Source organism: Onychostoma macrolepis, chromosome 22 (genome assembly GCF_012432095.1).
Source record: "Onychostoma macrolepis isolate SWU-2019 chromosome 22, ASM1243209v1, whole genome shotgun sequence".
Taxonomy (NCBI): domain Eukaryota; kingdom Metazoa; phylum Chordata; class Actinopteri; order Cypriniformes; family Cyprinidae; genus Onychostoma; species Onychostoma macrolepis.
The window spans coordinates 34,745,124-34,773,101 of NC_081176.1; the positions used below are offsets into that span (position 1 = coordinate 34,745,124).

At 39.2% G+C, this 27,978-nt stretch overlaps 1 protein-coding gene across 5 annotated transcripts; it reads right to left on the bottom strand.

Annotated features, from left to right (window-relative positions):
* Window positions 1-142: 142 nt before the first annotated feature.
* LOC131530778 (protein mono-ADP-ribosyltransferase PARP4-like) lies at window positions 143-27,978 on the bottom strand. 5 transcript variants are annotated; one of them, XM_058761223.1, is made up of 39 exons: window positions 27,769-27,928; window positions 27,464-27,602; window positions 25,218-25,413; window positions 24,786-24,900; window positions 24,615-24,693; window positions 23,947-24,045; window positions 23,693-23,851; window positions 22,766-22,903; window positions 22,519-22,677; window positions 21,451-21,602; window positions 21,222-21,353; window positions 18,533-18,631; window positions 18,224-18,407; window positions 17,994-18,129; window positions 16,933-17,075; window positions 16,541-16,672; window positions 16,367-16,453; window positions 16,113-16,277; window positions 15,990-16,033; window positions 15,482-15,560; window positions 15,261-15,398; window positions 14,930-15,137; window positions 14,760-14,830; window positions 14,502-14,689; window positions 14,314-14,413; window positions 14,030-14,200; window positions 13,564-13,644; window positions 13,376-13,456; window positions 13,188-13,283; window positions 10,733-10,876; window positions 9,263-9,362; window positions 8,717-9,160; window positions 4,857-5,087; window positions 3,990-4,295; window positions 2,347-2,403; window positions 2,141-2,244; window positions 1,950-2,052; window positions 1,515-1,647; window positions 143-1,431 (listed from the first exon to the last, which is right to left on the bottom strand). In XM_058761223.1, the coding sequence occupies exons 2-39, from the start codon at window positions 27,587-27,589 to the stop codon at window positions 1,230-1,232; spliced, it is 5,382 nt and encodes a 1,793-aa protein (XP_058617206.1). In that variant the 5' UTR covers window positions 27,590-27,602; window positions 27,769-27,928; the 3' UTR covers window positions 143-1,229. The 5 variants fall into 5 exon arrangements, with proteins under 5 accessions (XP_058617206.1, XP_058617204.1, XP_058617205.1 ...); XM_058761221.1 differs by lacking the exon at window positions 27,769-27,928 and adding an exon at window positions 27,948-27,978 and having other exon boundaries at window positions 8,717-9,362; XM_058761222.1 differs by having other exon boundaries at window positions 8,717-9,362; window positions 27,860-27,930.

Genomic DNA, 27,978 nt, shown 5'->3' on the forward strand with positions numbered 1-27,978 from the left:
TTAAAAAATATTTTTGAATAAAGAGTGGTTCTTCCACAATACACAAGTCTCCACTGTTATTTCCATCTTTTAAGGATTGGTAAGAATGCAGAGATATCACTGTAATTCACACTGTAATAACAATGACAGTTTGACACTGCATTACTAACTTGAGTTTATTCTGATTTCATTTTCATTTACAAGTTGTTCCGGGTATCAGTAAATGAAAAGTAAAAAAATAAAATAAAAAAATCACGCGTTATTTTACTTTTTATTTTAATTTAATCTTAAATTGAAACAATGTTATCAGCGTTATGTAAATATGTGATGTTTGTGACACAAGCTGTGTTATTAAATATTGCGTTCACGTGTGGCTGTTGCTACATTAATTTATGGGACACAGAACAGATATATTGATTCTTCTAATAATCATCCCATGATTTAAGATTTGTTTTTCCAAAGAAAGTGTATCAACATATCTAGTTTGAAGCACCAGTGTGTGTGTGTATGATTACACAGAACAAAAGACTGACTGTGTTTGTCCTTGAGATGCTATTGTTCACTGGAACAATATATTTATCTTATTTTAATTCATTTCATTTATTTAAAAAAAAAGACAGCACATGCACACTTGCAAGAAAACATTTCACAATATAATTTTATGTTTTAAATGCTAAAACAACATTCTGCAATGTAACAGACTATATTGTAATTCATTTTCTAATTTGTTTTTGTATTTATTTGTCATATTTTGTGTTTTTAATTATTTAATTAAAAGTTTTACTAATTTATTAAGCACCTCCCCCCAGATAATAATGTGACGAGAGAGAGTTTACGGGCAGGACTTTTAATGCATATCTTTGTAATTTAATCAGCTCTTAACGGTGATTTCTGAAGTTAAAAAGGACATTTCCTTGCTGCTGAATGTGCACTAAAGCTTCAAGTTTCAGCCATCATTGCACTGCATCATAATCATAGTTAATGTGATGAACTACAGCTGTTTGTTGCTCTGCTAGGACATCTGTGTGAACTTGAGAAGAAATGAGTTCATACATTTGATTACAAGTGATTGAACAAATGTCTAGTTTTGGGGGGAAAGCTATCAAGAAAAGAGCACTTGTTTTAATATTTCCTTTCTAATGTATTAAAATTCTGACATTTTAATACAGTTTTGAGGGCACTTTAAAGCTCTACAAGACTAATAAAGATATTTTTTAACATATTAAGCAAGCAAGCTGCGACTCCAGTTTCTACATGACTGATACATCCATACGTCTCTCCAGAACAGGTTTGAGAGGGGAATATGGGTGTGGAGAATCACAGCCCAGTAGTTGACGTGTAGATGATTCCCAATCCCGGCCGATCTCCAGCCTGCTGCACACACACGGATACTGTCTGTCTGTCCGGCAGGCCCAGGCCACGGCCCTCTTCACTGCCTCCCAGTACATCGGTCTGAATGGAGAAGAGCACAGAAGATTATGGATCTAAAAGCACAAGAGTCCATCACTACACCGCATGAGGACGTGTGCTGGTACCTGGGCTCCTGGGACTCTTTTAGTCGGAGGAGAGACTCGAGCAGCCGTCCCTCGTCCAGCTTCTTCACCCGGATCAGCTGCAGCACCAGCAGAGTCGCCACCAGCCGCAGAATTTCAGCATGAGCCTTCACACCTAACACACAAAACATGCGACTGATTAACTGATTCTGACTGTGTCTGAAAAATAAAGATTATTTTAAACCATATTCAGATTTAGCCTGAAAGCACTTTCTCATTCTTGCAAGCTCTACTATGATTGGCCGGTGTTACACAGTAAAGACACACAGGTTTTTTCTCAGTCTGTCTGGAAACACACAAGGTACATATGGCACCTAAATGGCACATATGAACAACTGTCTAAATGGGCAGTTCTTGCTGAGAATAAGCTGCAATATGGACAAGACCAGCAACAGGCATTTAAAAAAATCTTCTTACCAAAGGAACGGATGCCTTTCTCCTTAAGGAAGACATTTGCAAAAAAGTCAACGTCCAGGTTAAGGAAGCTGCTCAGCCTGTCAGTGCACTCCCAGTATCCATCCTATATCCAAACACATCGCATATGTTCATATTCCCTCACACATTTGCATACTGTATATAATCTAGTGAATTAAATCATGTGTAAACACCTCATGCTGAAGCTCAAACAGCTCATTCCAGGCCACTGTGTCTGGTCTGCTCATTGGTTTTCCTGGAAGCGTCAGACCCATGTTCCATCTACTCATAGGACAGCCTTTGGTTCCAGCATAATAAGAAATGAGACAAACGTTTCACAAATGTTTTTAAACCATCTGAACATTGATCAGATATAGAAACTCAATGTGAGTCAACTTACCAGATGCAGAAAACACAGGGTGTCTTTGTTGTTGCTGAGGTGCTCCAAAGCTAAAAACTGAGAAACAAAAGGACTGTTCAGGCTCAGCTGCCTTTTGCAGGACACCAGAAGTGCCACCAAATGCAACGGCGTTTGACATGCCAACAGCAAACTCAGGAACTGTAGGTTGACCAAAGAGAACAGAAGGAGCAGGAAGAGGCGGAGCCGGGGAGGAAGCGGCACTGTGTGTAGCTTCATCAGAGAAAGGATAGAAAGAGGTCTCGAGGGTTCGAGTCTCGGGCCGGCAGGGTTTGTAGGTGGGGGGAGTGAATGTACAGCACTCTCTTCACCTTCAGTACCACGACTGAGGTGCCCTTGAGCAAAGCACCGAACTCCCAACTGCTCCCCGGGCGCCGCAGCATAAATGGCTGCCCACTGCTCCGTGTGTGTATGTGTGTGTGTGTGTTCATTGCTGTGTGTGTGCACTTTGGATGGGTTAAATGCAGAGCACGAATTCCGAGTATGGGTCACCATACTTGGCTGTATGTCACGTCAAAAGTAAAAAAAAGTCAAGTCTGCCACGTTTGTTCTGACCAACTGAGGAAAAAAGCATTACAATAAATCGTGCTACCAATGGTGATTTAATCTAAGGATTGGTTAGCTCATATCACATCAAACCATGCAAATTATTATTATTGTTATACTTGTTTCTCAAATTATTAATGCAAACAACATCAGCATTGCGTGACTATAAGTATAGTGTGTATTAGCGTGTAGATTTCAATCTCTGTACAGTCTAATCTCTAGTTGTCATGCCATTCGAATTTCATATTAAGAAATTATTTTAACCCAAAAAGCAAATTATGCTCCCTTCAAACTGGTTTTCTTTAAAATACAAATCTTGTGTAATCCCAGGCTATCTGTGATCAGAAGCACATTTAAAACTGGAATATAATTTAATTTCATTCACATGTGTTTCACGGACACGCGGCGGCCATTGCAAATCCGTAAGACCGAAAGTGCACATGAAGTGTGCCAGGGGACAGGGCCTAAATGCGCACTTGCGCCAAGTTGGTCTAACCAGACTTCATCACGTTGTGTGTTTGTGCCTCTGTAGGTGTGTTTGGTTTGGTTTTTGCAATATGCTCAAAAATGTCATGATGTCTCACGAGTATTTGCATTAAACCTGCGCAGATTTGGCTTGCATGAACTTCCCCAAGAAATGAATGAGTGAACATAACTTACGAAAGTAACCTGCCAAATTGGCTAGTGATTTGACAGCGTTACCTGCCACAGTTGATTTTTACCCGCATTTGGCAGGTTGGCGGGTGTTAATTTCAAACCCTGTATATATATATATATACACACATACATATATCACAGGTGCGGTCGAACGATTTATTAATTAAACTATTACATTTTGATTGGATATAAACAGTTAGGTCCGGTCAAGCGAGGATATCAGGAAACAACGTACATGACGACAAACAGGTGACGGCAGAGCGCAAATCGAGTTACCCCTCCCACTTCTGGTAGTTTTACAGAGATTTCTTATCCCGTGTGAATTGGCCATTAATATTACAGACGTCCTGAGGTCAAAATTACATTACTCCATCTACCCTGGTAAAACTAATCCCGTCCGAATAGGGCTTAAGTCATCTTACCAGCTCCAGAAGTCAGAGTGGCTTTTCTCTGTCGTAGTTGTTGTTGCGGTTGCAGAGATGCTCCAAAGAGTCCAGTAGCTGAGGAACCAAAACCCAAAGAGTCATTCGTACTTCGAAGGAAACCACCAATGCCATAAGATACAGGGAGAGCGGGTGGTGCAGACACAGCAGGTTGATCAAAGACAATGGGGGCAGCAGCCCTGCTCCTCCCAAAAACAGATGCACCCACACTGCCATAACCAGCTGGAGGAGGAACAGGGCTGGGAGTCACAGACATGAATTGCTGTGGTGCCAGATGAGGAGGATCTGCACAGACAGGAGGAGTAGAGATGTAAAGCTTGGAGCAAACTTCCCTGTAAACAAGCCTGCACTAGCCCTTTACGGGTCCACTTAGGGCTGCCAGCGCAGGGCCCCTGAGAATTTGCTCATTGGCAAAACATTGGCCCCTTAACACTGGCCCTGCACCGGCAGCCCTCACTTAGCCTCCAGGAAGATTAAGCACTATTTTATTGAAAATAATAAAGTTTGAAGTCACCATTATGGAGGTAAGCGCTTGCTTTAGTTGGGCTCTTGACCCTTGACTTCTTAACTCTAATGTTTCTCTGTCTGCTGTAACTGTGTGTTTATGAAGCATATTTGTTATAATAAAAGTTGTGAGGTGCTGCCGGTGCAGGGCCAGTGCTAAGGGGCCAACGTTTTGCCAATGAGCAAACTCTCAGGGGCCCTGCGCTGGCAGCCCGTAAAGTGCAGGCTTTGTTTGCAGGGTTCGGTTCCAGCACAATAAGAAGTGAGACATATGTTTTACAAATGTTTTTTAAACCATCTGACAACTGATCAGACATAGAAACTCAATGTGAGTCAACTTACCAGGTGCAGAAGACACAGGGTGTCTTTGTTGTTGCTGAGGTGCTCCAAAGCTAAAAGCTGAGAAACCAGAAGACTGTTCAGGCTCAGCTGCCTTTTGCAGGACACCAGAAGTGCCACCAAATGCAAAGGCGTTTGACATGCCAACAGCAAACTCAGGAACTGTAGGTTGACCAAAGAGAACAGAAGGAGCAGGAAGAGGCGGAGCCGGGGAGGAAGCGGCACTGTGTGTAGCTTCATCAGAGAAAGGATAGAAAGAGGAGAAAAATGAGACATAGAACAGAAAGCTGCTTTTACTTCATCTCAACATTGATCACAGATGAAACCTCATCAATGTAAAGCCCTATTCGGACAGGATTAGTTTTACATGGAGAGGTGGGGTAAAAGTAATTATTACCAGAGCTTCTCAGTGATTTCAGTCCTGTCCGAATGCACCATCTCAGTAATCATTATGGACAATGTCAGTAAAGATTACAGCGACTTTTACCTTCTGTAAAAAGGTCCAGAGAAATTACCTCAGGTAATGCTAATCCCATCCGAATAGACCAGCTGTAAATATGTACGTAAATATTCCGCCATTTTCTGTGTAAAAGTAGTTTGCCACACACAATTCAGATCAAAACGAAGGTTGAAAGTCACAAAACTTATTTTGCCTATTACCAACATAATTTAATTTAATAAATCGTTTGACCCGACCTGTTTGAACGTGTGTGTATGTATGTATGTATGTATGTATATATATATTAGGACTGGGCGATATGAGAAAATATTCATATCTCTGTATTTTTTGGCTGATGTGCGGTATACGGTATATATCTCGGTATTTTGTATTTAGATTAAACAAATAAAGTGAATGTAAGCATGAAGGCATATATTATGTGCAAAAAGTGTTCAAATCACATTACATTCTAAGATTGTAACATTGCAATCAAAAAACAAAAATAATGCTTTACTAAACTAAAATTGAAAATAATAAAAAAGCACAGACTAATTGAGTAAAAACGCTATTTTGATTACCCCATTACACTTTACAGTTAGTGCTATCATACAAATACACTTACTTGTCAGTTTAAAATTCTACATGCGTCACATTTATTTTCCAACTACAAATATTTAAGCAAAATGTAAATTTTAGTCAAGAGTTATTGCGCTCCTATTTCATTGTGCTCCGTCTGTTTGGCGCATGTGCGTGGCGGCGCTCGTTCTAAATCGCAAAGCAAAAGCTCACGCATTTCTGACTGCAAAATGGAAATATTTCCATGGCTTTCTAACATTTACAGATGGAAAATATACCTGTGAAATGTAAGTTATGCGTTAAGGAAAACAGCACGTCTCTGTCAGCGGCACACGCAGCCTTTCTGTCAGAGCCGCTGTTTTCATAGAAAACTAGAAGGCTTGGCCCCATTAATTCGCACTGTTGGACATTCACAAGTCACTATTTTCAGGAGGCTATGGATCCAATATGTTTTTCCACACATGTGCGGTGTAAACCAGTTCTGTATTATTGTCTTCTTCGCAGCCGTAAAACCAGCAAACAACATTCTCTTTTATATTAAGCTTAAACAGAGACCTGAATCGTCATTAAGAAGACACAAACTTGGGTTAGCAAAGCAATCAATTTGTAGTAAGGAGGATAAAACCAGGTTTACATGTGTCCATAGATTAATGACGATAGGACACTCCCAAAACATATGAAGAAAAGTACCTGATGATGCAGTATTACATATATAGAAGTTAAAATTTGGTTGTAGTTTCATTTTGAATCTTTTTTAGGGAGTTATGTATGCTTTATGAATGACTTTGAAGTGAATAAGACAATGAGCCAGGTTTTTAAATGTTAAGCTGAGGTTAGACCACACTCTCTCCCAGTCGACAGATAAATTAAGGTCAGATAATTCCCTATTCCAAATAGATTTAATAGAAAGAGGTTTTGTAATGTTTTGTATTTGTAATCAATAATTTTATTACACACTGAACAAAATTATAAATGCAACACTTTTGTTTTTGCCCCCATTTTTCATGAGCTGAACTCAAAGATCTAAGACTTTTTCTATGCACACAAAAGGCCTATTTCTCTCAAATATTGTTCACAAATCTGTCTAAATCTGTGTTAGTGAGCACTTCTCCTTTATTATTGCACAGGTGTGCCTTAGGCTGACCACAATAGAAGGCCACTCTAAAATGTGCAGTATTGGGGGGGGGGGCGAACTGCAGTCAGGTCGAGACGCCGATGAGGACGACAAGCATGCAGATGAGCTTCCCTGAGACGGTTTCTGACAGTTTGTGCAGAAATTCTTTGGTTATGAAAACCAATTGTTGTGGCAGCTGTCCGGGTGGCTGGTCTAAGACGATCTTGGAGGTGAAGATGCTGGATGTGGAGGTCCTGGGCTGGTGTGGTTACACGTAGTCTGCGGTCGTGAGGCCGGTTGGATGTACTGCCAAATTCTCTGAAACGTCTTTGGAGACAGCTTATGGTAGAGAAATGAACATTCAATTCACGGGCAACAGCTCTGGTGGACATTCCTGCAGTCAGCATGCCAATTGCACGCTCCCTCAAAACTTGCGACATCTGTGGCATTGTGCTGTGTGATAAAACTGCACATTTTAGAGTGGCCTTTTATTGTGGCCAGCCTAAGGCACACCTGTGCAATAATCATGCTGTCTAATCAGCATCTTGATATGCCACACCTGTGAGGTGGATGGAGTATCTCGGCAAAGGAGAAGTGCTCACTAAGACAGATTTAGACAGATTTGTGAACAATATTTGAGAGAAATAGGCCTTTTGTGTCCATAGAAAAAGTCTTAGATTTTTGAATTCAGCTCATGAAAAATGGGGGCCAAAACAAAAGTGTTGCGTTTATAATTTTGTTCAGTGTATATTAAGGAAACTAGCATGCTGATTTTTAAAGAAAAAACGGCACTCTTCGTGTGATATTTATTAACTATATGAATTGATATAAATATATACATTTTCTGCCCCCTTATCTTGAATTATGTGATCATTCTTAATGCATATTAATAGACTGAATCATGCAGTGAAAGAACGCACTCTAAAGCCCTGACCCAAATGGCACCCTAAACCCTCACAGTCTTTCTGAGTCCGCATTTTCGTGACGTAATGCCGCTTTGACTGTCGGGTAGAAGTCTGCTGCGGAGCTTGCCCTGGTGCGGGCTCGGCAAAAGTGCGTATTGAGGGCGCATAGCAGCCACTAATGGGGTGCACGCGAGCACCCTTTTTAAGGTGAAAGAACGCACTCTAAAGCCCTGACCCAAATGGAACCCTAAACCCTCACAGTCTTCCTGAGACTGTGACTTTTGAGACGTTATGCCGCTTTGACTGTCGGGTAGAAGTCTGCTGCGGAGCATTTGCATTTGCATTAAACCTGCGCAGATTTGGCTTGCATGAACTTCCAAGAAATTAATGAGTGAACATAACTTACGAAAGTAACCTGCCAAATTGGCTAGTGATTTGACAGCGTTACCTGCCACAGTTGATTTTTACCCGCATTTGGCAGGTTGGCGGGTGTTAATTTCAAACCCTGTATATATATATATATATATATACACATACATATATCACAGGTGTGGTCGAACGATTTATTAATTAAACTATTACATTTTGATTGGATATAAACAGTTAGGTCCGGTCGAGCGAGGATATCAGGAAGCAACGTACATGACGACAAACAGGTGACGGCAGAGCGCAAATCGAGTTACCCCTCCCACTTCTGGTAGTTTTACAGAGATTTCTTATCCCGTGTGAATTGGCCATTAATATTACAGACGTCCTGAGGTCAAAATTACATTACTCCATCTACCCTGGTAAAACTAATCCCGTCCGAATAGGGCTTAAGTCATCTTACCAGCTCCAGAAGTCAGAGTGGCTTTTCTCTGTCGTAGTTGTTGTTGCGGTTGCAGAGATGCTCCAAAGAGTCCAGTAGCTGAGGAACCAAAAGCCAAAGAGTCATTCGTACTTCGAAGGAAACCACCAAAGCCACCAGATACAGGGAGAGCGGGTGGTGCAGACACGGCAGGTTGATCAAAGACAATGGGGGCAGCAGCCCTGCTCCTCCCAAAAACAGATGCACCCACACTTTCATGAACAGCTACAGGAGAAACAGGGCTGGGAGTCACGGACATGCATTGCTGTGGTGCCAGACGAGGAGGATCTGCACAGACAGGAGGAGTAGAGGTGTAAAGCTTGGAGGCAAACTCTGTGGCAGAGGAAAGCTGGGTGGCAGGAGGACTGCGATGCATTAAGTCTTGACGGAGATCACGAATGCGATGAAGATCATCCACTGAGGCACCTACGGGAAACATGCCGTAATCTAAGAGGTGAGATTCCTCTGCCTCAAAGTTCGAGGGAAGGTCAAGGAGACGAGGCATTGAGGCATTAATCTGGGAGGCACCTGGAATGGGAAGCCTGTCTCTCATGAAGGCACGAAAAGAAGGAGGAGTGGAACACAGGAGTTCTTCAGGTGCAGAGTCTGCAGACTCCTCTGATTCCATCTGAATAAAATACAAAACAAAAAACAAAATCATTGTTGTGAATACTGAAAACAGAGTTCATACACATTTTCCATTTTAAAATTCCATACTTTTCCAGACTCAAATTTCCAAACCAAAGATTTTCAGCCCGTTTTTAACATAAATGTGACCCTTGACCACAAGACCAGTCAAAACGGTACATTTTTCAAAAGATTTATAAATCAACTGAAAGCTGAATAAATAATCATTCCATTGATGTATGGTTTGTTAGGATCGGACAATATTTGGTTGAGGTGCAACTATTTGTAAATCTGGAATCTGAGGGTGAAAAAAAAAAATCTAAATATTGAGAAAATCGCCTTGAAAGTTGTCCAAATGATGTTCTTAGCAATGCATATTACTAATCAAAAATTAAATTTTGATATATTTATGGTAGGAAATTTACAAAATATCTTCATGGAACATGATCTTTACTTAATGTCCTAATGATTTTTGGCATAAATATAAATCAATAATTTTGACCCAAACAATGTATTTTTGGCCATTGCTACAAATATATCCCAGCGACTTAAGACTGGTTTTGTGCTCCAGGGTCACAAATGGTTCATACAGAACCAATTTCAAAAAGTGTGGCTTTCCTTATGGTAGTACCTCTAATATCAAGGCCTAATGTCCAATTTAGCCTTTGTGGCGGCAGAAAAACCATGACACGAAATGGGCTGATAGCATAATATGGCTGTGTGCAATGTCGTATTTGCCAAGTTCAAGGGTCTATAAGAAAAAGACTGGTATTGTAAAACAGTGTTCAAAATGTGGCTTAGGGCAGAATGTCATATTTCAAGGCCTTAGGTCTCTTTAACGCATACTCTGTGGCGGCAGAAACCACACTGTGAATGGGCTGATGGCACAATTGGTGGCTCAGCGTGCATTGTCCTATATGCTAAGTTTAATGGCTTCTTGTGCGCACACAAAAGTCTGTATATTTTTATTTTTTGCAAAGGTCCTTGAGGCTATGTCATATGGTACTAAGAATATCGTGAGAAGAAACCCAAAATGAAAAAGTGCACCTTGCACCAAGTGCACCAGTCGTGTTTGACAATCACTAAAGAATCACTAAACAGCTGCCATGAAAACACTTTTTGTATGATAAACGTATTTTCATTAAATGCTTAATTTTCTATCATAAAAAAACTAAATAGGGGCAAAAGTCTGGAAATGCAAATATTTTTCCATACTCTGCTTTCTTTTTTCCATACTTTTCCAAACCTGGAAATTAAATCAAATTCCATACTTTTCCAAACCGTGTAGGAACCCTGTGAAGAGCTGAATACTGAATGTCGACTTTTATTACTACATTACATAACAGCTGTAATAGACCCTGTTGTTGTTACCGATACATCGTCATCTTCAGCACCAATAATATGCGCAGACTTCAGCTTCTCCTCAGTCCAGCCCATATATGGCAAAATATCCACATCCTCCTCTGATATGATTTCAGGAATATCTGTGAATCCAGGGTCAAGCTCATTCTGCTCCTGCAAAGAGCACATAAGGGCATTAGTTGGTAAGCTCAATTTATGCACGAGACGTCACGGTCAGCTGGAGTGACTGCGGTTCGCCCACTGACTGGCAAAAAGACTGAATGGCTGCACTGGTTTTCAGCGCGAATGTTGTGTCAGAAAACATCTAAAACAAGAAAGAGCTTGGGATTGACTGTGCGAATAGATTTGGCAAGAAATCAGAGGTGTATTTTTATAGACTGCCGAAAGATACAGAAAAGAGAAGCAAATGGATCGCTGCAATTCAAAGAAACAATTAGACTCCAGACAGCGAAACACGGATCATTTTATGTTAATATGTTTAATTTTGCGGTAAAATCATACCCTATATATTGCATTGTTATATATCGTATTGACTACTCATCAATTAAATTTTTACCATCTTATATTCTGCATAACTGGATGTTTTTAAATAAACACTGATAAAAACTATATAAGTTTTTGGGCTGGACGATATATACTGTATATATATATATATATATATATATAAGTGATCACCCTAATTTAGACCAACCTATTTTGTATTTACAAAATGCGTTCACAGGCAAATTCGCTTTATGTATTTCCCCGGCGTCGAAATCAGGCACATATAAATGTCAGGAAATGTGATTCCTGGCTGCATATCAATATCTGTGGAGCACTGGATCTTGTAAGTTGTAAGGAACACTATATTGAGTCCGACAACCTCAGTTTAAACTGATTATGGTTTTACTCCTGTTTTCGAAGCTTCCCTGTTAAATCCAGTCATGCAGCAGGCTCTTTTTGCCACTCAGTCCAGCTGAGGGGGCGTTTTCCTGTGGGAAAGTGACGTCAATGCATACCCTCTATTTACAAAAATTAATTCATGGCATAAAAAAAATAATTCATGGCATCTTTTACTTAGAATTACTTCCACTCTGCCTTTGTGAAAAAAGTGATTCCCTGTGTGTTTTTCTTTATTATCAATGTTAAAGGGTGATGCAATTTCAAGTTTTCCTTTGTCTTTGGAGTGTTACAAGCTGTTTGTGCATAGATAAGATCCCTGAAGTTGCAAAGACTAAAGTCTCAAAACCAAAGAGATATTCTTTATAAAAGTTAAGACTCGACCACGCCCTCCTAAAACGGCTCATTCAAACACACCCCACACGTCTACGTCACTATGTGGGGAGATTTTCATACCCGCCCAAATGTACACGCAATGAAAGAAGGCAGAACTATTATTCTCGCTGTAGTGTTGTTGCTGCCGCCGGCACCATGTCCTGGAGACGCTGTGTTTCGTTGTGAAAGTGAAATTACTTTGTTTGGTCTTCCAAAAGAGGACACAACTAGAAATCAGTGGATAAATTGTATTTACAACACTGTTCAATGCAAATATTAGAGTGTGTGCAGCGCATTTTACGGAGGACTATTTCCTGATCCTGGAAGAGTAGCCTACAATGCTAGCTGTGCTCAATGGCTGTTTCTATAAAGTGGGGCAATTCCAACTTTGCAAGTACAGTCTGGCGCTTCTGACTCACAGCCTGTAAGTACGTTTCTTATTTAAATAATTTGCCACTGACTATTCAAACGTGAGTTTTGAGCAGTGTAGAGTAGTACTTGTTGTTTGTCGTTTCTCCGATCACAAATGCAGACATGGTAATGTTTACGCGGCTCGATGCAATGTGACGCGTAAAAAGACAGTACAAGTTATTAGAATCAGTAATCATGTCCCTACTGGACGCAAAAAATGCCTCGTTTATAATGGGTTTTACTGTTTTTGTGTCGTTGCGACATCACAATACGGTAAGGGGCGTAACATTTCCGTCTCACGCTTGAGGTATCTGGCCAATCACAACGCACTGGATAGCTGGCCAATCAGAGCACGCCTCGCTTCTCAGAACGATGAGCTTTGTAAAAATCAACGCGTTTCAGAAAGGCGGGGCATAGAGGAGCAACAATAATGTACAGTATGTGGAAAATAATGTTTTTTGAACCTTAAACCGCATAAACACATTGCATTACACCAAATACACCAAATAATGTTCTTTTTAGCAACGACATATGACCCCTTTAAACAATTAATTGATGTCTGAACTATTTATTATAATGGCATGACTACCTAGCTACCACACAATATTTTTAATTTAATACGATTAAGAGCCAGCGTCAGCCATCCAACCGCTACCCGAGCTGCAAATGTTGTATTTCTGAGGATCGCAAGCTACTCGATACAGATTTGCCATTAATTCTGAAACTGGATCTTTACATTTTCATTATGTTTAGCATCAGTGACATAAACAGACAATCCTTTAATTTGCAGTAATCATACCCTCTCTTCAATGGCGACAAAGCTTGTGAACTGGGACAAGATGGAGAACTCTTTACTGAGCTCAATGATGTAGGACTTCAGCTCTGCTTTCTTCCCCTGATTAAGAGATAAAAGATGGCAGGTCAAGTTTTTCTGTTAGCAAATCTGTCAGTAACATAAAAATATCATCACGCAGCCAAATATTGTACCTCATGTTCTGCCTCACTGTTAGCTAGAATGCCATCTTCATAGTCTCTGATGATCGCTCTTGCTGTTAATTTGTGAAGGAACTGCACATAAACACACACATAAGCACACACACAATAAACTCTTCAAACGCGTGATAAATAACTGATGAGGTCTCAGATTATATGAAGTACTTAAGATGTTCACTCACAGTTCCATTTGTCTTTTGTAGTTCTGTGGTGGACACCATTGTTTTGATCTCTTGTCCACTCAAATCGCCAAACAGTGTGGCCTAAATGAGTAAATATTACACAATTCAAAACAATAAATAAAGACAACTAACTGGGCATCTTAATATTTTACAGCCTTGATTTAACCTGTGCCCCTATTTTTGAGCATTTTGTGAAAAGCGACATAACCAAATAAAAATGTCTGTAGCTCTTGAACCATAAGGTCTGTATTTAAAAATCTGGCATTGTTTGAAACTAGACACTTGAACCTTTGTTACTGTCATAGTTGTCAGTTATTTTGGTATAGTTTAAAATAACTAAGGCATGTAAAATTACCACTACATTCATGATGTTGCCTAATTTTTATTGTAAATATTCAATATATGACCCATTCCTAATAACAACTATAATAAGTACCCATGCAGCTTTAAAGTAAAGCCTGTCTACCTGAGTGCAGTGTGGCACAAGTCCATATATGAGAGTGTGACAGTCACTGAAGAGAGCGTGAAGCTGTGACGGGGCTTGAACAGGAGGCGGCGCTCTGGGATTAAACTGCTGCCACTTCACTGCCACGGATCTGCAGCCTGGAGACTCCATACGCTGAACCTGAGCGCGCACCTGAAATTACCCACAAATCTCCTCATCTCACGCCTCAGACTGGCTCATATTACAAAGATAATATTTCCTTTTTAGTCATTAAAAAAAACAATATAATAAAGAGCGTGATTCACCTTCTCTGTCCAAGTGTGTTTCGTCTTTGTGTCAAAAAATTCATATGTTCCTCCGCCTGCCTGAGCCAAAGCTCTGAGCATATGACGATTAGCTGTCAAGCTACACAAACACAAACACAATCAAACTGTGCGTTCAGAAACTCAGTGTAAGTGAAGGAGACACATAAAGAGATTTGTTTAAGGCAGACCTGAGTCCGCAGGTGAAGAGGCGCGTGTGGCGGGAGTTTTCTCGGACCAGCTGTAGGGTCAGAGGCTGGTTCTGAACATGTCCATCAGAGAGCAGCAGCATGTTCCTCGCACCCCGGCCGGGAGGCAGCAGACTCAGGCTCCGGAGAGGCCGCCACAGATCAGTGCTGCCACCAGAGCCGCCACACGACTGAAGAGAGGAGAAATGCAATGATACAGAGACTCAGAACCATCTTTAAACATTTGCAAACTTTACTCACCATAATAAATTTTCTGGCTGCTTCAGATGCCTCATCTATAGGCACTGGTGCAGGAAAAGCTTCCTTGTAATCTGCAGAAACACATTTTCACTGTAATCACAAGAATAAGAAGGATACGAAAATTTCCACATGATGATCAGATCAATAAAACAATATCAGACAGTTGGTACCAGTGCTGAAAGAGATGATGTTGATCTTCAGTGAGCGGTCCAGAGATTTGAGGACTTGAAGGGCAATCCTGCGGGCGTTCAGCATGGTGTCTCCCTGCATGGACTTGGAGGAGTCCAGAAGAATGACCACATCGCTCACACCAGACGGACCTCCAGAGCCGGACACCCCGCTTGACTTAAAGTCCGGATAAAACACCAGCATGCAGGCCTGCAGGGATCAGATCCACATCAGTGTTCATTTTTGTCACAGAGCGTAAGATGGAAAGTGTCAACCTTTGAGTGCAATAACCCTCACAGACAGGAAAACAGATTTGAGTGATCATGTCTTTACCTGACTATCTTTATCCGGATGGTTCTCGACCCACATCCTGGGCATGTGGATATTAGAAAGACTGAAGGACACCTGTAACCCTTCAGATCCCAGAGTCTGTCCCGGTAACGTGCTGATCACTGCCTTACAGTCTGTCCTCTGAACAGAGAACACACTCATACTGTTAATATAGGCTACTTCATGGTTTTTTGTAAGACAATGCACCAAAGTGAATTGATGACCTTGGTTTTGATGCGGTGTGAAGAGCTCAAGTTGATGATCTCATAAGGCATTTCAATGGACATAGACAGAGAAAACTCCCTGAAGAAAGAGAAAGGGAACACATCAAAGAGAAGATACTGAACATTTTGATCAAAACCATGCACTAAACAGAACAATGCAACAACCTCGTAACCACCCACTGTCCAAACTAGACCAGGTGCTACTGCATATAAAGCGTGAAGTTATAACGGCTAAAGGTTAAGTGTTAAATCATGTTATATGTGACCCTCTTAAGTCGCTGAGGTATATTTGTAGGAATAGCCAAAAGTACATTGTATGGCTATACACATAAATTGGCAAAATATACATAAATTGTACATTTCAATTTTCAAAAAATTGACCCTTATGACGTTTTGTGGTTTGCTACATTAAATAATCAGCCTTTATATTGTTACTCTTTAGCAGGTGCATTTTTAGTGAATCTTGAGTGAATTTCCCTGTGAATTCTCCAGCGTTTGAGATCCTCACCCCTCTGACTGAAGCTCCGTCACACCAATCTTTTCAACAGTGGCCTGAAATGCAACACAGGTGTAAGTCAAAACACTAACAATCAAACAGGATTTTAAATACAGTGACAAAAGAGCGTCGTACCTGAGTTGTCTGATTAAGAGCGTCTCTCTGTTGCCATGGCGCCACGCTGCCAGACAGAGAGAAGACTATAGAGCCTGACCTGACCACCAGCTCAGTGATGAACGTCACCTTGATCAAAACTGTGGCTCCAGGAGGAAGATTCCCCACGCTGATCGTAAATACATCCTGCCTCACATAAACACATGACCTTAAAGAAACCTTCTGATACATTATCACACACACACACGAGCTCCAGATCAGTTACAGTAACTCACAGGTGCATCCTGGTCCATCAGGTAGGCTCCGTGACCTTTCTCTATGGCTTGCTTGTACTCCTTACGAGCCTGCTCCTTTTCCTTTACCTACAGGACAAAACATTGACATAAACGGATGAGAACGATGTTGAAAAAGCAGAAACTTGCATTTGACAAATTCTGAATGACTCGCACCTTTCCAATGACGTGTTTTCCATTGATAAAGGCCTCAAATCCACACACCGCTGCCGTCTCCTCCAGTGGAAACACATACTTCGCTTCAATGGGAACAGCGCTCTGGTTTGAGTAGGTCTGGAAAATGATGACCTGGAGGAAGTGGGGAAGAAATTAATGTTGCGGTATTATATTTCAGAGTTCTGTCTACATGTTCAGGGTTTCGTTTAGTTCATTTCATTTTGTTAATTCTGTTGCTTTTTATTTCTTGTGATGTCTTTGTTCTTTGATTGTGTCCATCACTGCCTTGTTTTAGTTTTAGTTTAGTACCAGTTTACTTTGGAATCCATCATGCTCATTTCTCGAGACTAACTGTACATTTCAAACTGCGGTCCACCGCTGTAGTATCACACCTGACACAGCAGGTCCATCAGCTTGCACCTCACATTGACAGCCTGTAGAGGAAGTTTCTGACCACTGCTGTCCAGCAAACCTGCGTTCATCTCCTCCAGAGGATTCTTAGCGGACTCCAGACCCTCACTGTCATCACTGGACACTAAACAAACACATTCACACAAAACCACTGATGAGTTTAACAACACAAATCACAGCATTCAGCTTCACAGAGCATCAGATAGCCCTGAGGAACCTATCGCTCCACCATGAGCTCAAATCAGGAGAGGATTTTGGGACTCAAACTTTGGTCACCCACAAGGTTATGGGCTCCAACATAATGTCATTAATTTGATAAACAATTTTAAGGGGAGACACTGTAGGCAAAAACAGTTTTTTTCATGCACCTGTCAAGTTTTCATAAAGTGTTTTTTCAGACTAGTCGAAAGAAAAAACTGTTAAGTGTTTATTTTATAACACTTTATCTATTTTCATCAATAGATTTCAATTACAATACATATTTTTAAAGGCCGTTTTCTCTAAATGAGTTTTTTCTCCTACACTGAGCCATAAATCAGTAGCACTTACACACACCAAACTTTACATTTTTATTCCTATAGTCTATATCCTGACGGTTTTTACAGAGGGATTTGTAATTTTATATATTTTGAGGGATATATAATTAGCTTGATTATATACAACGTTTTATTCCCCGCAAAAATTGTGAAATTTTCTGTCCGTTCTAAGCATTTTCTGAATTATAAGAGTTTTAAAAGAGACATCATCCAGTGTTTAGACTTTTGTACTAGAAATTTATGCAAATTAGCACATATTTCAATAAATAATGACTCGTTTGCATATTTAAACCTAACATTTTAGAAAACTTGTAATACAATTTTTTTTTGCAATTATCAATGTAATCAATCAGCTGGATAAGTCAGTTGATAACTATTAGTTTTTTTTTTTTACCCCATTCACCTGCAGTGTCTCGCCTTAATCGATTTGACAGTCCTAGTTAAAACCGATTCTTCCACATGTACAATCTTGTCTCTCTCAGATTGCCCTGTTCAACTTTACTCACAGACGTCAGGTGTTGTGTCCGTGAGCTGTGTGTTGATTTGAGGCTGGAACTGTTTTAACTCGTCTCCCTCCAGACTGTACTGCACCACATACTTCAATCTGATCTGCTCTGTGTTATAGACCACAAACTCATCATCCTATCAAAGATAAACACACACACACAAATGCACATCAGATCCCAAAAACACAAGCAGAATATTTAAGCACACAGAAAAAGAGTAAGAAAAGCACCTCAAATTCAGAGAGTCTGCTGGGAGAGCGCTGGACTCCATGAACACTGTGGTAGCCGTCAGGAGCACAAGTCAAAGTGGTGTCTTTCTTCAGCAGGTCCTTACACCGACCCAACGCCACTTCACACACCAACAGCAGCCGAGAGCCGTCAGTCTCACTGGGCCTGGAGTATTTCACACTAGTCCTTTAACACAGAGAAGAAACCTGCTGACCAGCTATAATCTCCAGCTGTCATCATGAGAGTGGATTCACATTATTAATAAATCTGTTATATTAAGAGACGACTGAGTAATTCTGAAGACAACTGACTTCAGAGAGTCACTGAAGTAGATTCCTCCTCCAAGATTCCCGATATCTGTCCTCTCAATCCCATGCTGTTCGACTCCAACCCTGGGCAGCAGCAGACCTCTACAAACAATGTTTAGAAATGTATATTCAGTTAATTAAATAATAAGCTGATCAATCAAATTAATGATAATTAATCATACACATATCAACATTTTCTGAGAAAAGCTCAAAAATGAAGACATGGCTATTGCAGAAGAGTAAATTATTGAACAGACAATACAAAAAGTTAACTTCACTCAATGTACAGTCAGATATTAGATTTTTTGTTTTGTATTTCAGGATTGGTCTATATGGTATTTCTGCATTCCTCATTTCCTTGATTGTTACATTAAGATTCCCAGATAGCAAGAGAGCAGGTGAAAACCATTGAATCAATGTTAAAAATAGTTGATTTGTCAATGTTAATGGCATTGAATTAATTGCACCCGCAATTAATGTTGAAATTTCAACAAACCACCATTATTGTGATCAGTGTTGGCTTTAGTTGGGCTCTTGACTCTTGGTTTTCATTAAGCTAATTCTCTTTCAGTGCTTACAACAGTGTTTCAATGTAAACATTTATGCGTTAATAAAGAAAGAGATGTTTTAAAATGAAGTTGGAGTAGATTACTTTTTGTGATGGGTGACAAGCTGCAATAAAGTTGAAAAATAATTAGGGCTGCAACAACGAATCGATTAAATCGATAAAAATCGATTACTAAAAGCGTTGGCAACGAATTTCATAATCGATTCGTTGTGTCGCGCGACGCGAGACGTTTGATTATTAAAAAAAAAAAAAACTTTAGTTGAGCGTGGAGCGGAGTGAACACACTCGGTCTCTCTCGCGCACGGATGGTAGCAGAGTTTGGCGCCTCATAAAAAAAAAACGAGCGGAGGTAGAGGAAAGATACATGGCGGAGGCAGAGAAATCCGTGCACCCAAGTCATCCAAGGTGTGGGAGCAGGGGCGGCGTTTGCGTATGGCAGAGTGTGGCAGTTGCCATACCCTAGCCCAGTCAGGTGCTGTGAAAAATTATCCAAACTTGAGTCGCTTATAATTCGTTTTATTATTTTAAATCAGAGAGTTTTAAAATAGTAAACCAATGATAAGCATTAAAATAACTTGTCAGTAAAACTTCGTAACGCCATTGGATCATCGAGCTCTCAGCGAGACCTCGTAACTTCACGCCGCCTCCGCTCAGATTGACGCGCGCACAGCCTGGAGAAGATGAGATCTCTGCTTTTTCGCAATGCAAGGGTGAATAAATAATTGGTGTTTGAATAGTACAGCGTTTTCTTTACTCAAACACTATGTCAGTAAAGGATAATGTTTTTGTGTGTTTGAAGAGTGGAGAAGAATTAGTTATTTGCTGTCTATATACGTTTTAAATATCCTGTGCATTATGTGCATAAGCGCTTAATTTGAGATTTTGGCCAAGTGTATTAAACAACAAGAAAAACTAAGCGCCCATATAGCTACAATCAAAGTTATATAACCTGTAAAAGTTGATGAAAGCATAATGCACTTGCTGCTTCAGATAACAGTTACAGCCGTTCTAATGACAGACAAAACACTCCATCTCCGTCATTCTCTGGTCAAAAACATTGTTAACTCCATTTGAGCTTGATTTTCATATAATGTTAAGTGCAAGTGTCTGATACAATACCAACGCTAACGACGCAGTGTTGTTAAATCATTTAATTTTTGCACCCCAAAAAGTCTATATATTTGGCAGATGTAAAGCATACATGTGTATGTTTTTTGTGTTAGTCCATTTTATTTTATTTTATTTTATTATTATTATAACAGCTCAGGGATGTTCAAGGAGCAACATGTTGGTGCACTTTCTAAAGATTTTAGTTCTGTTTTTGAATAAAGGGTTGGAAATGAATGCTTTTCTTTTTTTAAAAAATCCGATTCATCGATTAATCGAAAAAATAATCGACAGATTAATCGATTATTAAAATAATCGTTAGTTGCAGCCCTAAAAATAATATTAAAAAACGTTGAAGTTGAAATCTCAACAATGGCAATCATCAAACTAATACAGATAAACAGATCAAGTGCAATGCATGCTGGGAGTCATAAATGAGTCTTATACTATGTTGATACCCAGCATGCATTTCAGCATAAAATTATCTTTTGTTGATTGTCTCCATTGTTGAGATTCATACACTGATTCTTGATGTCTAATTGATTCAGCAACTTAATGATTTCTATTTTTTGTTAATTCATAGAAGTACGATAGCCGTACCACTGCTCTAATCTCATACTGTAACGTCACACATAAAAAAACAACACTCATGATCAATTATTTAAATAACCTCACAATGATTAGTCACCTGATCCCAATGGATCTTAGTTTTCATTGCCTCAACAAATGTATTTTAGCACACTGTTATAAGTAAAAATGAGAACTTAAGGTTAAAATACCAAGAATCTAGAGCCCAACTAAAGCAAACACTGATCACAATAATGGTGGTTTGTTGAAATATCAACATTTTTTCAACATTAATTGCGGGTGCAAAAGTGATTTTGATTCAATGCAATTAACATTGACAAATCAACTATTTTTAACATTGATTCAATGGTTGCTTGCTCTCAGGGTTGTCATAATTCAGCACTCACTTGAAGGAAATATTAAAACAAATGATGCATTAATAACTCTCACCGTGACAGTATTCCAACAAAACTGCTGGGACTCGTGGAGTGGAGGAGGGGTTTAATGTTGCCTAAATCCTCCATAAACAACTGAAGCTCCACCCCTCTGCTGACACGCAGTATCTGCTGAATCTGAACAGGCCTGTAGTGCATATAAGATTAACACCATTATTTAAATACATGTTCTGAAAGATGTTTATGTTTTAACCTCCGACCACAATCAGCACAACCATGTTCACCTGTCTTGAAGCAGTCGAGAGACAACATGAAACTCAGGGTTTTGTGGTGGAACAACCTCAATCCTGCACCTCAGAGCTCGATATTTTCCCAGAGACGAGGGTGAGGGGCTTCCCAGAGTGGCCTCGCTCACATTTACAATGTCTCTGATCAGCTGGAGACCACAGAAGAGTGAAAAGAGTGAACAGAACAGATCTGCACTGTTGAATTAAAAAGCCAAATTCAATCCTCAAATGTAAAGGAATTTAGTTCAGTATTTGTTTGACTTTCATTTATTTAAACCAGTGCTGTCAAACGATTAATCATGATTAATTGCATCCAAAATAAAAGTTTTTGTTCACGTAATATGTGTGTGTACTGTGTATATTTATTATGTATATATAAATACACACACATACGTTAATATTTAAGAAAAATATATGTATATATTAAACATATTTATCTGTAATATAAATAATATAAATATATACATTTAAATACATATAAATGTTTTCAAAATATATACTGTATGTGTGAGTATTTATAATATAACTTAAATATATAATGTAAATTATATATAATTATATATATATATATATATATATATATATACAGTCATGGCCAAAAATTATTGGCACCCTTGATCAAAGAAGGCTGTGAAAATTAATCTGTATTGTTAATCCTTTTGATCTTTTATTTAAAATATTCACAAAAATCTAACCTTTCATTGGACAATAAAAATTTCAAATGGGGGGAAATCTCATTATGAAATAAATGTTTTTCTCAAATACACGTTGGACACAATTATTGGCACGCAATAATTATTTTGGATGCAATTAATCACGATTAATCATTTGACAGCACTAATTTAAACTAAGCATTGTATTACAATTTAAAAAATCTATTAGTTTGTAATGGTCTATCTATATAACTGCCAATCATTTTTAAGAATGAGATTTACAACAAAAAAAAAAAAAAAACTAAAAGTAAATCCATCCAGTAATGAAAATGTGAAGAAAAATAATTCATGAATATCATGAAAATAATATCATAAAATCTTAATGGTCCTAAAGCTGATGCATGTGATGTACCTGACAAAGGTCCAGTTTCTGAGACACCAGCTTGTGTTTGGAAGGAGGGTCGGTCATTCTGAGGGGCAGAAGAGTGTTGACCTCCTCCAGCAGGGCTTTGACTTCATCCTCTTTCTCAGTCTTCTGTGCCTGCAGTAACAGTCCCTCCACCCTGCTCACCTGCGGCAGCACAGAGACAATACACACAGCGTTAAACAGCGTTAGATTCCTGTCAGCTTCTTTACTGATGGTCTGCGCTCATTCTCACATCATTGAGGCTGATTCTGGAGACAGGGACTGTCAGGATGCTATTAAGAGAACCGAGAGCTTCGGTCCAGACCAGCTCCACAAAGACACCGACATCCTGAGACAATGTGCTGCAGTTCAGCTTCTCCTCCAACAGCAGCTGCCAATCAAAAGAGTGAGCGATTACTTCACACCCATAGACACGTGTTATACATATATCCAGGGCTGGACTGGGGTTAAAATATAGAATGCAGAAATCTTTCGTTCCAAACCTGCATGACTTACTTTCTTCTGTGGAACACAAAAGAAGGTAATTTGTAGAATGTTATCAGACCACTTTGGTTATCCTTGATTTTTATTGTTTGTATACTGTACAGAACTTTCTTGAAATTTGGAATGACATGATGGCGAGTAAATGATGACCGTTTTAATTTTTGGGTGTACTATCCCTTTAAGAACTTTAACATTTGTAAATAGTTAACACCTAATTTATATAAGTCACTATTTATCTTTAATCAGGCTCTAATTGAATTAATATTTTACTTCAATTAAAATGAATTAGAACTAAACATATAAAGAGAAAGAAGCTATTAAAGCTATTCTGTTAAATTATCCTTTGCCCTAATGAAATTTAATATAGTTCATAAAATCCAGAGTTTAACTGACTTGTATTAGTAAGATGGTGGTCACAAGTAAAACAATGGTCCTCATTACCATATGGTTAACAACAACAACAAAAAAATTATAAACATGTAGAAACTACAAAAACAACTTCCCCAATATTTAAAATAAGTAATAAGAGTAGGCTAACATTTATAATAAACACATTCAGCCAAAACACAATAGGCTATTTGTACAGCGTTAATAACCGCAAGTTAAATGAGTATGGTGTTGATGGCCCTGTATATATCAAATGAATAAAAACAGATTTGTGTTGTGTGTATCTAACCTGCTGCAGGCTGTAGGATGCCAAGCGCTCAACCTCAGGGGGAAGTGTGTGTGTCTTCGTGAATCCCTCAGTCTCCGTCTCCTTCATCAGCTGCAGATACGCTTCCACAGCGTCTTCAGACGTCACGCAGAACACAAGCTTGTCCTGAACCACTGCGGTCTACAGCGAGAGAGAGAGAGTCCATCACCGTCACCACAAGACAAATCCAGCAGCTCCGTCACCATCTATTATAACAACATTCATGATGATCGAACCTCAGCTTCACGCAAGACTGAACACAAGACGCGATACTGCTGGCCTGCTCGGCCTTTGGCACTCTGCAGCTCCACAACACACAAGGTCTTGGGTTTGACCTGAAACACAAAAACACTTGAAAACAGTGCTGGACGCTACTAGAATCAGCTCAACAATGTGTTAAATGGGTCATCATACATTTGTCACTATTTGTTTGTGACCCTGGACCACAAAACCAGTCATAAAGGTCAATTTTTTTAAATTGAGATTAATACATCATCTGAAAGTGGAATAAATAATCTTTCCATTGGTGAATGGTTTGTTAGGATCGGACAATATCTGGCTGAGATACAACTATTTGAAAATCTGGAATCTGAGGGTGCAAAAAAAATCAAAATATTGAGAAAATCGCTTTTAAAGTTGTGTAAATTACTAATCAAAAATGAAGTTTTGATATATTTATGGTAGGAAATACACAAAATATCTTCATGAAACATGATCTTTACTTAATATCCTAATGATTTTTGGCATAAAAGAAAAATGGATAATTTTGACCCATACAATGTATTGTTGGCTACTGCTACAAATATACCTGTGCTGCTTAAGACCAATGGTCCAGGGACACATTTTATTTTACCCCTGATGTCTAGTAATAATGTTAATGTGATTGATGCATGAAGTCTCTCACCCTCTCAAAAACTGAATACTTGGCCACTTGAAAATATGAAGGAAAATCAGGCAGGTCATGGTCACCTTCTGTGTAAACTCTGAGAAGGAACAGACATAGTCAGGTAAACCACGAGCACATCTAAACAGCACAAGAAACTGTAGAAACACTGCTGAATAAACAAGAGCGCACCTGAACCTGCCGGGACGGGGTCCACCCTTCTCAAGAATCTCAGCTTCAGACTTTGTGACTTCAGGGTGACCTTTGAACTTCTCTTTTTCTAGTATGTGTGTCGACACTTTTACCCCTTTATGGTGAAAAACAACATCATGTCAACAGTGCCACGAAAACACATGGTTTAATCTCACTTAATACTCTCATAACCCAAATATAATACCTTTCTCAACAAAACTATACTGCAATGCAAGCACAAGCATACACAAATACAGAAAAACACACCCAGTGTTAGCAAATAAAACTAATCTGGCTGTGACACTCCCATCTGTTCCGTCACTCCACCTGCATTCACATCTGATGCAAGTAAAGCTTAGTCACTTCAGACAAACATCTGCTCTAACAAAGAAAGTTTGAGAACTCCTTAAATGAGGTACAAGAAACTCCTACCTGAAGGAGGGAGAACTTCAGAGGTGGGATACGGCAGCTGTGGGGTCAGACTATGCTCCGTCAAAGGCAGGAGACGCCCTTGGTCCAGACAGCTCCACACATACTGCGTCCCGACCGCTGGGATCTGCAGCTTCTGGATGCTGCGCTGCCGGTTACTGCTCAGATCATTCACACTGCTGGTGACTACAAAAGAGCACTGCCGGACATAAACAGAGGGCAGAAGAGACACTGACTCACTGAACACTTTACTTTAAGCATTATAAAGCATAAAGTGCAGTTTTGTTGTAAGAACTAACATAAAATTATCCTATCATTAGTTAATTAGCACAAAAAATGTGGACGTGATTAGAGAATGTTAAACGGTCGTATAAGAATGGTCACACTTGTACTCCTAGCATAGGAAATTAACGGAAAATACAAAACACTAAAATACAGAGGAGGATACAATCTACAATTCAGCCATCGTGCAAAAACAAAAAAACACAATATTACACATGGTTTTCTTTATTTCTTTCCTCAATATGGCACTAATCTGCCTCTAGTCATTGGATTATAAATGTCGCTGCGTTATATTTAACTACTTAAAGTTAACAGTATCAGAGGGTTCAACAAACCAAATGTCTAAATCGTGTAAATGTCGTTTGAAACTCAACTCTTTATCTACATATAAACAAACTCTCAGCTGCTCTTGGAAAACCAGCATATGTTTTGAAGCATGGCTGCTGGTTTGAGCTGGTCCTAAGCTGGTCCTGAGCGGGAGCTAGTTGCTTAGGACCACATGACCAGCTAAGGACCAGCTTAACCCAGCTAACAATTTTAAGTTCTAAGAACATTTTAAAAACATATTTTTGGTTATGGTTCTGGTTATGGGAACGTTCAATATGTCCAGCTTTCTTAATGTTAGTGGAACGTTTTTTTAAGGTTAGTGTGATGTTCCTGAAACATTCTTTTAACTTCATTTTCATTAATTACTCAGCATTGTAGGAGAACTACAACTGACATATAATCACAGCCTTAGATGAAAACAACTGAAATAAATCACATTAAATCTCTGAAGATCTCAGCAGAGGAGACTTAAACAACTCCACAAACAGCATCTCCAGCTTCACGCATTACTCACGCAAAAATTCAGGTGCATAATTTATTCATGTTGCAATGCATTCTGGGAGCCATGGATGAGTTTTGATCGGTGCATTGTCCCAGAATGCACTGCAGCATGAAGCTTTATGTTTATTGTCACCATCGTTGAGATTCACATGCTGATTCTTGATGAATGTTTGCGTCTCAATTACACAGATGTTCAAAATGTCTTGTGTGCAAAGTAACTTTACAGTCCATCAGACTATCAGATTAAAACACTACTTTTATCAACAATATTAAATTCATTTTACACAACACTTTACGACAGATTTAGACTCTGGATGAGATTAATGAATCAGCCCGTTACATGACAACTACCTCATTATTAACAACTAGCCAAAGCCGCCTGCTCTCAGTTTCCTTTGGCTTTTTATTGCTGTAGCAAATGTGTTTTTTCAAACACAGAGTCACAACAACCAAAGAAAAACTGATGTTATAAAGTCAAGGGTCAAGAGCCCAACTAAAGCATTAACTAATTTGAATGGTACATTCAACATCTAAACCTCTGTTCTCAAAAACATTTTTAGACACGACAGAAATAAAGTCAGACTGGTTAGTAATAAGTGAAGTTGGTGATGTAATGTGTTTTATTTCAGCTGGTTTAATCCAGGGCTGAGACTGGAAGTCAGTTGCACTGTGTTTCTGTTTCACTTCCCTTCAGTAATTGTGCTTGTTAACAGCAGGTGTTCATCACTAATGCTCAATCATCTTTAATTAATCACTTAATTCAATCCAACACTGCTTTAGTGTTATTTGAACACTGTAGTGTGGACACATATGAACACTGAGTTTCACCAACGTTATGAAAAGGTTATATAAATGTTAGGATGAATCATTATTAAAGTAATGTTAAATGTTATGATGCTGACAGAATTGCTATGTTCTCATATTTTAGGGAGAATGAAGACATTCTTGAAGTGTCCTTTAAACATTAGAAGGACAACAAACTTCAGATGATTAAGATTAATGATCAAACAACCAAGTAGTAACATTAAAAAATATATATATATACTAAAATGTTCCAGAAAAAAATTATTATGAGAACATTTAAACATGTTCTTCAACAGGGTTTTGCATGGTAACACAGAAAAGAGTATAAAGTGAACCTCTTTGTTGATGACATATGAGATGTTTCCTCCATTCTCCAGAAGAGCTAATCTCAGTTTATTCTTCTCTTTGAAAGGCAGGTTCTTCACATCTAACACCACAGTACAGTTTCCAAACACTGTCATGATGCCAGCGACTCTGAACATTTGGAGAAAAGCGACAGAACAAAGAAAAACTGCGATGAATCCTACAGTAAATATATCAATCACATTAACACTATGGAAATAATAATAGCATGCTTATTACTGGCGTATCGACATGTTTGAGTAAAAGGTTATATTGGCACATGCACAGAACAGGTTACATTTCTCAAATTGCAGTCTTTCTCCTGATAGCAAGTAATAATCCAGATCTCTCTTGCTAGTGCTGTCAGGGCATGAACAGACGGATCTCACCGCGGACAGAGAGTCGACTGACACCTTTAGGTTTAGGTTTTGAGCAAATAAATGAGTTAGATACAAACGCTTCCTGACTAATACTTACAGTAAAGACACGCCTCCAGTCCTCCCGAGAT